At 33.2% G+C, this 13,303-nt stretch overlaps 1 protein-coding gene across 1 annotated transcript; it reads right to left on the bottom strand.

Moving 5' to 3' along the window:
• Nucleotides 1–2,398: 2,398 nt before the first annotated feature.
• On the bottom strand, nt 2,399–12,867 carry LOC123889274 (ALBINO3-like protein 2, chloroplastic). Its single transcript, XM_045938537.1, has 14 exons — nt 12,430–12,867; nt 12,215–12,321; nt 10,499–10,626; nt 8,705–8,776; nt 8,075–8,176; nt 7,335–7,394; nt 7,034–7,099; nt 5,497–5,544; nt 5,177–5,416; nt 5,018–5,073; nt 3,993–4,110; nt 3,705–3,794; nt 2,867–2,976; nt 2,399–2,774 (listed from the first exon to the last, which is right to left on the bottom strand). Exons 1-14 carry the CDS (start codon nt 12,780–12,782, stop codon nt 2,624–2,626), a joined length of 1,701 nt encoding a protein of 566 aa, XP_045794493.1. The 5' UTR covers nt 12,783–12,867; the 3' UTR covers nt 2,399–2,623.
• Between the last annotated feature and the right edge of the window lie 436 nt (nt 12,868–13,303).

The following is a 13,303-nucleotide window of genomic DNA, read 5'->3' as shown; positions in this document are numbered from 1 at the left end:
GGTGGGCAGATTTTTTACAGGACAATATATATCCTCCTTCATCTTTATCTTATATTTTTTTACCAAAAAGACAATCACAACACACACAAGTCTAGAGCTTTCCTTATTTCTCCTCTCTGTTCCTATCCTCGTCTCCCTCACCTCTCATCTATTCATTCTATCTTTCTTCATTTTCTTACAACCTTTCCCCTAAATTCTATCATATGTTCTACTTGTTATGAACTCAAGCTTGGAAAGAATATTGAGTGAGAAGTGAAAATACCCATTCATGGAGAGTTTGATATTTGGTGTTCCTTGAGGTAAAAATCTATGATTTATGAAATTTAGAGATGATATTTAGCTGGGCTAAGTAGTGAAAAGTAGTATAGATAGTTTAAATCTTAAATTTTCATGGACCCTTTTAAACCCTAAGTCTAACAAATTGGGGGTTTTGTCCAATTCTTGTATTTACCATTATTGTGGTCTCAAATAAGTTTCTTTAAGTGCTGAAATTCTTGTTTGATATTCAGATTCGGTGGAAGTTGCTCCGGTGGCCGTTCCGGAAGGCGTTGCTAGGAACGGAGTTGCCTCTTCATAGTTGTGAGTAGATAATTTACCTTGTGACTAGTTTTCTAAGTTATTTTTATGGGAGAAACAACTTTTTAAGAAGAAAAGCTCATTTCAATCAAGAGTAATTTCACAAATGTATTTATTTTAAAGATTTGGTTTTAGTTTTGTAAAAATAGCAAAAGTTAGTGGCTTTAAGCAAGTTGTTATAATACTGTAAATTTATTTTTAGTACGGAAATAATTTTAAAGTTTATTTGAAAGCTTTATATGTGATACAAAGTTTGTTGTTCGCTGCAACGAAGAGAGAATGCAGCCTATGAACGAAGTGTTCATAGTATATTTTAAGTGTGTATCTGTTCGCCACAACGAAGAGATAATGTGGTATATATGTTTATGAGCGAGAAAGAAAAATATAATTTGATCTTTAAAATGTTTTTAAGTTGCATTATTAGCTAAGAAAGGAATTTTCATTATGTTATAAAAACTGGTTTTGTGCAACGTGAACTATTTCCTTTTTAAAATATTCGTGCGGTTATTGTTTCTCCTTCCTGTTCACTTGGTATCTTATGCTCTCACTGAGCCTATGTGACTCACCCCTATTTCCTTTATTTTTTTTCAGATCCGCGAGTGGCAGGATAGACCGTTCTTGATATTTGTAGATTCCAGCAAGTACCCTCTTTTTGGTAGGCCCCTATCTTTAATAGAGGCCGATATTTTGCGACTTCAGTATGATGCAGCTATATTTTGGGTAGACTTGTTTAGAGGTCTTTAGGTGTATGTAGTACTACAAGTTTGTAACGCTGCTATATGTATAGTCACTATCATGATGGATATGTTAAATTTAGTATAATTAAGGACCTGCTGTTGGAACATGTTTTGATGTAAATAGATAATGCAGGGATAAAAATGAATATTTTAGGATTGTAAGAAAAACAAAGGAGACTTTGCCAAATTTTTGGTAAATTCTAGAGATGTGAATATATGTGTATTTTTATATTAGGCTTGCCAGACTTAGTTATTTTTCTGTAGCTACGGTTAGTATGCGCGCCGGTCATGATCTTGAAAGAGGGTCATGACAACTATGTATGTATGTTCACCTTACACACTCACATGGTACCTATTCACAAGTTAACGACTTTTTCTACAAAACTAACGTAAGGGCCCAAAATGACTTACAGAGATGTCTTTAAAGGACCAATTAAAACTTTTTTTTCTTCTTTAAGAGACTATTGTGAAACCTAAAATGTCTTTAATAACCATTGGATTAATTAAGCCAAAATAAGAACTACCATTTGGCCCATGACACAAGGAGCAACTCACTTGTCTTCTTTGGAGACATACTCTAGTTCAGCTTGTTACCTTATTGTTTTTAACGCTTTGGCTGGTATGGAAGACTTCACCAAGTCTTCCATAGTGCACAAGTTATCGATATTATTATAACGAATACGAATTTTATAAAATCGACTGTTGGATTGAAAGTTTATATCGTTTAGATCATCCATAATTTTTTTAAAAAAAATCGGGAATCATTTGATAGGTTATTGGGACCAATCAAGATTAACAGTATTAAATAAAAATCAATAAACCGTTAATTTTGATGGGTCTCAATAACATCAAATGATTTTCGATTTTTTTTTTAAGAAAAATATGGATGATCTATACGATATAAACTTTCAATCCAACGGTTAGTTTTATAAAATTCGTATTCGTTACAATAATATCAATAACTTGTACACCATGAAAGACTTAAGTAACTTGTGCATAATAACACTCGCCTGTTTTTAAAAGATATCAAAATCGAAATTCATTTTTTCCTTATTTCGAAACCATTCACACTTCACACATTGGGATTTCCCAGAAAAGACGTTAGTTATTTTTAATTGGGGGAGAATCAAATACAAATGATGCCATCACTTCAATATTTAAACAAATAATTGCGTAATGTAGCTGACATCTAAGCTCATTATTCGTCAAAATATAAATTAAATATTGTAAAACAAACATGAAATAAATGAGAAAACTATGTTTAGATATAGAATACAACAAATATATGAACATCGTTGAAATATCTAAAATCAGAGTTCTCTCCTACTACGGGAAAGATCACTAGTCAAATCTTCATCTTGCTCACATTGTTCCAAGAATTTCTTATAACCAGGATTATAAGCAACAACAAGACGCAGATACTTTGCAGCTTCAGCCTTTTGACCACCATCATATAAAGTGCTGTAAACCCAAGAAATCCAATCCCATGAGCAAATTAAAATGAGAAATGGAAAGTTTGAACACTAAATTAAGGTATTTAACTTAAGTTCTACCTAGCAAGTAGCAACAAGCCATCAAAATAATAGCCTTTGCTAGTAGGATCTTCGGGCTCCTCCATATTTGCAACTCTTTCAAAGTAAGCACGTGCTTCGTCATTCTTTCCCTGCCATACAGAAAATTGAAGAAAATAAAAATCAAAGCCAATCCTAAGAAAGAACTAGAAGCCTAATGTTTTGTTAATTGCTCATTAATGCATAACTTTATCAGTAGTCAATATACGATAATCACAATTTTAATTAGAAAATACTTGTGATCATAACAAGTAGGCGTAGTTACATATCTTCCCCCCTAATATTCTTTCTAGGTTTAAATATGCTTTTAGTCCGTGCAAATATGCAGTTTTATTGTTTTACTCCTTGTAAAAATATTTTTTTGTTTTAGTCCTCGGTGTTTTGTTTTAATCCCTGCAAAATGTGTTCCTGTTGAAATTGGTCCCTGTAATCTATCTAGATCAGATACATATTTTGCCATATTGGTATCAAATACGTATCGGACACTAATACTTCTTCATTTCTGAAGCATCTCAACTTCACAGGTCAAAAAGTTAGGCAAGAAGACTTCAATTTTGCTTATTGATGTTAAACTGAAAGTCAGACAACAACTGTTACTTAAACCCAAACCAAGTTCCAAAATCTGTTTTTAAGAGGAATAGAGGTGCAATTTTCATCCAGGCAGGCAACAAGATAATTAGTATTAGGCATTTATGACACATTCGATGAACAAATTGTCTTCTTATCCCCTCCGTCAGATGCATATTCAAGCGTTTTATGGTCATATATCAAAAAACTTGTTCAGACAGAAGTTTGATAAAAATTGAAGTGTGCATTTCACCTGTCGTGCATAGGCAATTCCAGCCCATTGGGATGAAAGAATCAAAAAATCAACCTCTTCTGGATCAGTTGGGTGGCCAGCAAGTAAAAGCTAATGAAAAATCAGTAAACAATTAAAATTAATAGTGCAAACAAAGTGAAATGAGACAATGAATGTCTAGTATAAGTAAAAATGAAAAATAGCAATTCAAAACCATAGCTCACAGAGGAACAAATACCAGACACCACATTACAGATAAAACCAGAATAGCAAATTAAAAACAAAACAGAGGCAGATATAAATTCACACCTTTGATATTGCGCGCTCAAAGTATTCAATAGCTTCATCATTTATTTGCTTCAGCAATAGAACCCGTCCCATCAAAACCAAAGCTCGCAAGTATTCAGGCTCCTTATCCAGTGCTAGTCTGTATATGGGAATTAATAAAGATTTTGCACCATCAATTAGAGATAAAGCTTAAAATTACAATAACACATGGAGTTTCCTTTTCTATTAAAACTAGTTTAAAGACCCGTGCATTCGCACGGGTCATTGACTTTTATTCGATGTTTAAGTTTGTCATTATATTATAGTAGAAAATTTATTTAGAATAAAATATTTAAAAATTTGTTATACAATATTGTTAAAATATAAGTGAAACTATTGTGCTATTTTTTGTAAAACTTATTAAATGGATAAATTTGATTATAATTATCAATGATAAATTATCCAATTTTCTATGTATTTGTAACAAATAATAGTCCCGTGTATATTTTTTAATAAAAATTAGAAATTTGATTAAGGAATATTTAGGATAATTTAGTAAATTTGATAGTAATTAGCTTTATAGTATTATTATTATTAATTGTATATTGTCTATTTTTTTTATGAAAAATATTGTTTATATTTCTATTTCTATATTCCTAATTTTATGCATATTCATCCTATTTTTTCTATAATTTTTTTTATTGACTATTTTATTCTCTTTTTTCTTTTAATAGATTATGGAGTTGATCGTATTAATATTTTTTGTTGCTATTTTTATTAGTATAGATTGTTCTATTTTGTTCCAATCTATAATCTGTTTTGTTTCTATTTTTAAACATATCATCTTTTTTTTTTTTTATGTATTTATCTTATATTCTTTCTATATTTTTTTTATTATTTTTTTTAGTGAAATTACAATGAACGATATAAAACTTGCAACGTGGTTAAAAGTAATAAGGATAAATTTGTAACTTTGATGGTAACCGATTTTAATATATTAGTAGTAGAGTAGTAGATGTAAGCTTAAAAAGGATAATTTACTTTACTAACTAGATAGGATTGCTTACTTTAGTAAAGGTATTGCACTTTCTTTATCATTACTGTTTAGAAATGGGACTGCAAGCTGTAAACAAAATCAAACCATTAATCGGTGATAAATTCTTAGAGCCGATAAGGTTTTAATGACATATCATACATGATGCATGCTCGTGTTCTTATTCACTCACAGTGGTCAGTTCTACAGAGGACATGTTCTCTGTAGGTAATTTATGCCACTTTTCAGGTGAATCCAGAGGGTTCTTTTCAGGAGAAACAGTTGCCTTGGTAGCTACTGTTGTACTATTGTCTTGTATTCCAAGTAAATGGGGTGTTTTAGAAGCACTGATTTCCTCAGAAGCTGCTCTTTGATGATTTTTGTCAAGTAACCCCAACTTTGCAAGGGTAGCAGGATTTCTAAGGGCAAAGTGCTGCAAAGTTTATTGAAGATTTATTATACATAGTAGTTCAAATTTAAAACACTTAATTTGCAAAAAAATTTCTTACTAACCTGAACGAGCGTTAATGTACTATTTGTAATCCAATAAATTTGGCTTCCCTGCAAGAATAAATACAGTAACATAACACACTACAACCTTCAGATTATGGCAATAAGAGATGAAATGGGTTTACCATAAAATAAAGCCTAGACCTAGTTAGTTAGTTGGCACATGCACAAAAGAATGTTGCAGTAAAGTGATCGCTAACTAATCTTCCATTAAAATTATGAGAAACCTATAAGGCTTCAAGTTCCTCATTTTATTTGTCATAGGTATTGATAAGTAATCCTAGACCTAGTTAGTTAGTTAGTAGAAATATGGTTAGGCAAAATAATAAGGCATGTTCCTTATAAATAAGAGGAAAGAGACAAAGAAGGTAGCCTATCAATTTGATAGAGTTGGGACCTTTTGCCATTGGGAACTGAACTCTCTGAACCTGTGCAACACTCTAATTTGTAATATAGGGCCCCTTTTACTTTGTGATTGTGAAAATGTTATCTATTTTCATTTCCTACAATTAGTGTTAATTTTACTTGCTAACAAAGATATACTAAATTTTTTTAAAAAAAAACAAAGATATACTAGACTTGAAGTGAACAATGGTGTGCATTTTTAGGACACAATGAAAATGCCAAAATATTGTTTTCATTATTTTTAAAAATGCATCATATCTAACTAGCCTTTCGTCTTCTTTCCATCACAAATTTTCATTCTATGAGTCTCGCATCTTCTTATTAATAAGTTAAAATGAATACATATGTTAGAAAATAAATTCAGAAAATGTTTTCATAAAGTATGCTCCCCTAGGGAACTTGACCAGGCAAACCTACCCATGCAAGTTCAGAAACTGTGATCACAAACCTCTACCTTTGGTTTCAAGATAGGAGAATGTGCCACGAGACTGAATTGTTGCAGAAATTTTAACTCTATCTAGTATCTATCAACTACTACAATCAAGGTAGATCAAGGTACCTTATTAATCAGATTAGGTGACAAAAGAAGATAGGGTGGGATGGGTAGCTCAACTGGTTGAGCTAAGGGTTAAAGGAGTTGGAGGTTCAGGGTTCGAGTCCTGGCAAGGTGTAAAAAAACTAACATAACAATATACATACTAACAATTTGCCATTTTTAGTCACAAAAAAAAAAAAAATTTGCCATTCAAAACAAAAAAAAAAGTTAGTGACAAAAGAAGATAATCTCTGATGGATTATAAGAAAATTGTAGCTTATATTCAAAAGTAAATTATAGGTTTCCTTAATCTTCTAAACCATGCATCTTCATTCCCCAGTGCAGCAGTGTCTACAGATACCTTACATACCAGCATAATAGGATAGCTCCAAATGTAGTTCTATTCGTAAAATGTGTAGTCAGTTCTGGTTTTTTATTTTTATCTAAGCCGTACGGTTTTCAGAAATCCAGTAGGACTCATCTGAGTATCTGACCATCTCTCATATAGTCTACTACCATAAATTCTCAGAATGCATCGTAAAAATGTCATTTATCCAACTAACATCCTAACAACACAAAATATGTAAGGATAAAAATTACCTGGGGAATACAAAAGCCGATGAAAACTATAGGCAGCGTTAGAAAGTCCAAGTATCGCTTGTAGTACTGCAGTAACAGAAATATTTGTCATTTAATTGTTGAATTACTGCTTTTCAATTACAGAAGCATATACAAGTTGTAATACAACATTCTTAAACACTATTTGTAACTTGTAAACTGAAATAAAGATATTCATATCAAATCAAAGGAAATACAAAATTAAGAAACCGGATCAACTTTGTTTTTGTCCAGGAAAATGAATTCAAAGTAACACATTAGAACTGCAACATGTCATACTCACCACGGATAATAAGTCAAAAAGGTCCTGCGTTCCTTCAATCAAAGGTTTCTTAAAGGTTACCTGATAAATCAAGAACATAAATTAGTACACAACTGACCCATCTATGCCCTTAGCAAAACCAATGAGACAATTAACTTAAAGTACAACTGCACACACCAAACACATCTCAGACAGAAAACAATAAATCCACTCTATTATGCATTATGCATTAAACTAGAATCTGACTATAGCACGTAGAAATCGAATATTATTATACTATATTTGTATATTATTTTATTGTCGGGCTGACCTACTAGGGAGACCACAGACGAGCAATGTAGATTGTTTTATAAATGAGTTAAAAATCAACAAAGTTTGATTTCATCATTATAAGCAGTATAACAGAGGCTGTAAGCAAACAACAGGCATTGGATTGTCTTATACTCTTATTCGAGTAATTACTGGTAATTGATCAATTGCCTTTAGATCCATCAAGTTTGTCAGCTATTTTGGCTCAGTAATCATATTTCTATTATATCAGCTTGCCCCAGATATCTTGTTAAGTTCTTGACTCTCAACTACATCCCAACTTTATCATGGGGGTTAACACAAAGACACAATAATAAATTATGATTCTCCTTTTTTAATAGAATTAAATTGCTTCATATTAAATGAATCCCATTAATTAACGCACATGGGTGTGGGTAAAGAAACAAAAGGTAAATACAGATAATTTAAAGACCTCTCATGTACTCCATTACCTGAACAATAGTGTAGTGCAAACCGGCCATCAGAAAAGGAAAGGTGAACCCTGAATAACCGTGAGAGAAATCTGTTAAATTCTGGAACCATAAAGCACCACCCTGCAATAAATAGCATGTTAGTTAAATCATTCAGCAACAATGGGCATCTGTGTGAATATGGTGCAAGTATATGTTGTTAATACATGACACTCAACAGACAATACTGACACAGCTTCTCCACAGCAATAAAGTTCCCAAATGCTGAATATTCATAGCTTCCATGCTATCTTTTAAGTTTATCGTTCTAATCCAACTAATCAAATTGAGTTAGATCTTCATGTTGGATATCTTATGAAGTGGTTTATTCATTTCATGGAACTACAACCTTGTAAATTATGTTTGCACAATAGGAAGTTAAGAAAAGCACTGACCAGTGTTATTGATTGTGGATGGCGCACCATGGTGGAAAGCAAAAAATATGTCATTTTAAACCTCCATAAAATGCCATGGCGCCGCCATACTTCACAAATTGGCCACGGTGGTTGTAAAAAAATCCGCCACCGCAATCTGCCATGGTGCCGCCATGACAGAAATTTGCCAGCATTGCACAGACATAATAAGAAAAGAGCATTTTAGTTAGAGCCTTACACAATCAAAACCAGGGTGGCCATTTAGTGACATCCTCCGTATGCTAAACATCCACATGAAAAAGCAGGGAACCTGGATTAAAATTAAAAACTCAACCATGATGAAATTTTTCTTAAGTGACTATATGAGTGCGTAGCTTCATTTTTCCATATTTTTGTTTCTCCAGAATGATAAAATCACATTATTGTACAATTTTTTAATATCCATTTCTCAATCACAAATTTTCTACTAGTACGAAGTGTGCTAGAATTCAGTCACAGTGTGTAGTTTATGCAATTATTTGGTGCCCTTGGCTGGCAGAGCACACTTTTTATGTTGTGTTTTTATCTATCCTCTGATGTTCAGCTTATTTTAAAGGTGTTTCCATCTCAGGCATGCAGACAATGGGCAGCTCTGCTGCTGCATTGTCAGTTTTTTTCTATTTGACAGTTCCCATAGCCTTTAGTTTCCCATAGCCTTTTAGTTAGGTATACTTTTAGAGGGATTCACATACTTATCTCTGGCTCACTTTATAAATAACTTTATTTCTATTCCCTATCGTCTCAAATAAAGCCTAACTGAGTAAGATGAATGGAAAATGATTTCTATAGATGCTAAAATTCAACTAATGTTGCAACTCAACTGGTAGAAACAAAATGCATCTACTAAAATGTCTTGAGTTTATGGTGGTAGTTTTTTGGTAGGCAATATGTAAGTGAGTTCTCCCTGAGGTTTACAGCACCGCCTAACCTTGGAATGAGGCCTTTTCCCCTCCACCTAAACTTTCTTTTTACCACAACAAAAACTAATATTCAAACAACGGGGGTTATTGCATTAATTGCAAAAGATGCTCTGTTTAGATCAAATGGACATCTTTGACAGAGGTTTCAGCTTCTAACCAGAATATGGATGCTTCCTTTGATATGCATGGGAGTAAGGAATAGGTTCAAATTTGAAGAGATAACCATCAAAAGCTTGTTGGAAATCTTGAATTCAATGATGGGAGAATTCTTCCAGTTTAAGCTGTCAAGGTATGCTGTAATGTAAGGTAATATATGGTCTCTAGATATGATAAGCAATAATCTAACAACAACGTAACACTAAATTTTTTATAGGCAAAGACAATGCAGCAATGTAAGTTCTGTCAAAGTTGCAAAGGAAGAAATTTTCTACTGAACACTTAAGCTTTATTCAAAAACATATTTTAATCTGGACAAGAGGCTGTTGTCATCTATGACACATGGGCATCTCTATGATTAGGTGTGTTACAATGTTGATCAATGATGTATTAAAGACATTACATTTTAATTACAATATTTTTAGCTTTTTCGATAGTAGATGGATAAATACAGGTCAAATACTATTGTATGTTGTTTTAAAACTTTTTTAATGAAATAACTTGCTCAACTTGATGCACATGTATATATTTTGATTCTCAATTTAGATCTTTTATAAATATGTAGCGGTGTCGGTGTCCTATGTTTTTCACATTAGCAATGTCGACGTGTCCGTGTCCGTGTCAGAGTTTGTTTCATAGGCTGTCATTCCCTTTTCAGATTTTAAACATTATTTAATTTCTATTTGCAAGTACTACAATCTAAGACCATTCATGCTTTTCCTTTTCCTCTTTATTTATATACTACATAACGTGAGACTAGAAAAAATTTTCCTGCTCGTCACAACTGCAGTATACAGGTCTTTCTTGCTGGTTGCTTTTGGCTGTAATGTTAGCTAAGGTGACTAGGGAGGAGAAAAAGGCAAATTCATTGCTCTAGGGTTCATCAGAAATGCTTCCCATGAAGTTAGATATATCACCTGAACCATAAATGGTACCAGCGGCCATGCATATGAAGGGCATCCAACTGCTTTTCTCTTCTCCTCGAAGAATGAAATCTGACGAAAATAACTCTTTCCTGAGAAAGGTGGTGGGAATGGAGGGGGCACTTTGAGAAGTGAAGAAATCAAACAAAAATTAATAATAATTTAAGTATATGAACTAAATATGGAAAAGGAAAGAAAAAACCTTGTACAGAGTACTATAAGAAAGGGGATAACTAATAAGCAAGTATTCACTTTCATTTTCTAACCATAAAAAGGGGGGAAAAATACACTTCAAAGGCAAAGAACAGTCAGATAAAACTCAAAATAAACCAAAACCAAAATCACGAGGCTTGTGTATAGAATGAAACAAAAACAAAATCTACAATGACTGATAGCATAACCGTCACACATAATGGAAGCGAAAGTTAGGATGAATAGAGTGACAAATGACAATGCAACATGAGTGATGAAAACAAAACTGAATAACTGCAATAAGAGCGGAATTAGAAAACTTGGATATAACATAATCAAGCAAATCAATGAAAAACCATATGTATTGAGAACAATCAGGAATATTAAGCTAAAGTAATAATAACATCATTATTATTATAAACAAACAAAAAAAACCCTAATCAGCATTGTGCAATGAAAAAGATATTTATCTATACACTAATCCCTCTGTTTCAAAATGTGTCACTTTAGCCAAAAAAAAAATAAATTGTGTCAAAATAAATGTCTTTTACACTTTTCAAAGTAGAACTATTATCAGTGCTTCTCGGGGCTCCCACCCGGTAAAGCCCAGTTAGGTTGGGCGAGGGGATAGAGAATAAGGATGGAAGCCCCCTTCACTCTACCAGGGACTGGACAAGGTTTAGCTCTGTAAATGTGTAGAGCCGAGTGTAGTGTGGTGTAGTAGTTGACACTTCTAGGCCCCTTCCCGGCTACTGGACCACTCCGGTTCTTCCAATTGTACCCTCTAATTAATTGAGTTGAGTGTACACTAATTTCAAAGCATTACACCAGTACAATAATCAGGAAAATGCTAACTAGTGCCATGTATTTTGACAGCATCATTGCATTTCTTAACCCTAATAAATAGTTAGCTTGACCCTAATAAATAAGGTTAGTTTGGTAAAGTTGTCATGTACTTTGACAGCATCATTGCATTTCTTAACCTAGGTGCAAAAACCTTACACGACACTCATTTTGAAACGAAGAGAGTACATCACGAATTTGAAGAGCCGTATTTATTTTAGCTTCTAATTAAATTTAATAACTCTTAGGCTATGTTTGGTAAAAAATAGCTGATAAGCTTAGTTTATAGAGGATGAGCTTATAGCGAATAAGCTAGCTGATTGAATTTGTAGTGTTTGGTAAAATTAGCGGTTGAATTAGCTTATAAGTATGAAATGACATAAAAAAAATGTTTAATTAATATTTAATTTTTTCAAGTAAGATGATAGGGGTAAAATTGGAAGAAAATATGATAAGCTATAGCTCGTAAGGTGATTGAAATAGCATTTGAAAAATAAACTATAAGCTAGTAAAATAAGCTATAAGCTTACCAAACAGAGCTTTTAGCTTATAAGCTATAACTAGCTTATTGGCCTTCCTAAAGAGAGCCTTAATGTAGTCTAAAAGCTAAATTGATCATGTTACCAAGTGAAAGAAGCAATGAACTAATTCATGTTGAGAACATGATACACTCACATTTAGGTGCAAACTCTGAAATCCTTTTAAGCTTGTGAAGAGTAAAAACAAGAGGAAAAAGAAGAACAATTCTGAGAGCCAAAGTAGACGAAACTATAGTTAACCACCTGAAAATTCAAATATTGAATTAACACCAACATTTAATTCAGAATCGAACAATGATACAAGTGAATAAAGTAGCGTTATCAATAAGAATAAGAGATATTGAAGCTTACCATGGAAATCCAGTAAGATCGTGGAATGAATCGAGCATTGAAATCACCACACGAACGGGGAAAGCAGGGATATCTTCGCCGGCACTGGCGCTGTCAGCGACTGCTTTCAGAATCTCGGAATTATCCGGAGAATCGAGACTGAACGAGTCGGTATCGAAATCGCCATCATTGGAAGAGCTGCTGGAGAAAGCGCGCGTGCGGAACGCGTCGAGAATGGTGGAGGATGGAGAGTGACGTGTGAAAGGAGAGGGAAGTGGGGGAGGGGAATGAGAAGTTAGGGCACGGGGAAGATAGAGGAGTGATGAAGGACGTGAACGGCGGATAAGGGAACGTAGCGCCGCCGAGGTTGCCATCGACGGCGGGAGAAAGCCCAGTCTAAGTTCGGGCGTGTTTTTTTATTAAGTTTTCCTCTTTTCCATATACGTTTTTATCATACATATTATATTATCACATTCACTAGCATTTTATTCTTCTCCTTTTCTAATCCTAGTCGTCGCCACTTTTTCACTTCTTGATTTAGCATCAATTTAGACTTAAAATCATCCCTCCAAATCATTTTTTGGGTGTGGTTTTTTTTTTTGTTTGTTTTTGTGATTTTATCACGTTTGTTTTGATTTTCCCGTCTTAGTGTGAAGTATTGTTGTCTCGTCTTGTGCGGTGTTGATTTGTTTCATATTGAAGGATTCCTATAATGTAATAAACAAGATAGCGGAAAAAAATTTAAAATTTTGAACGATATACACGAGTTGACTGAAAAGTAAAGACCAAATATTGTGATTGAAAATATTTGAGAACCAAAACTTGCCGAAATCTTTTATAAGGATTAAAATGATATTTAACCCTAATTTTTTTAAGAAAATTGTTTGTAAAAAGT

The sequence above is a fragment of the Trifolium pratense genome, linkage group LG6 (assembly GCF_020283565.1).
Source record: "Trifolium pratense cultivar HEN17-A07 linkage group LG6, ARS_RC_1.1, whole genome shotgun sequence".
Lineage (NCBI taxonomy): Eukaryota > Viridiplantae > Streptophyta > Magnoliopsida > Fabales > Fabaceae > Trifolium > Trifolium pratense.
This window is presented reverse-complemented; position numbering and strand designations above follow the sequence as displayed.

Bases quoted from the DNA above. Each gene is read 5' to 3' on its own strand.
- LOC123889274 (XM_045938537.1), bottom strand. From the start codon at position 12,782: ATGGCAACCTCGGCGGCGCTACGTTCCCTTATCCGCCGTTCACGTCCT. The intron at 4,111-5,017 runs GTAAGCAATCCT...TCCCATATACAG, and splicing joins AGTGCAATACCTTTACTAAA to ACTAGCACTGGATAAGGAGC. The intron at 2,775-2,866 runs GTAGAACTTAAG...TTGGGTTTACAG, and splicing joins GGCTTGTTGCTACTTGCTAG to CACTTTATATGATGGTGGTC.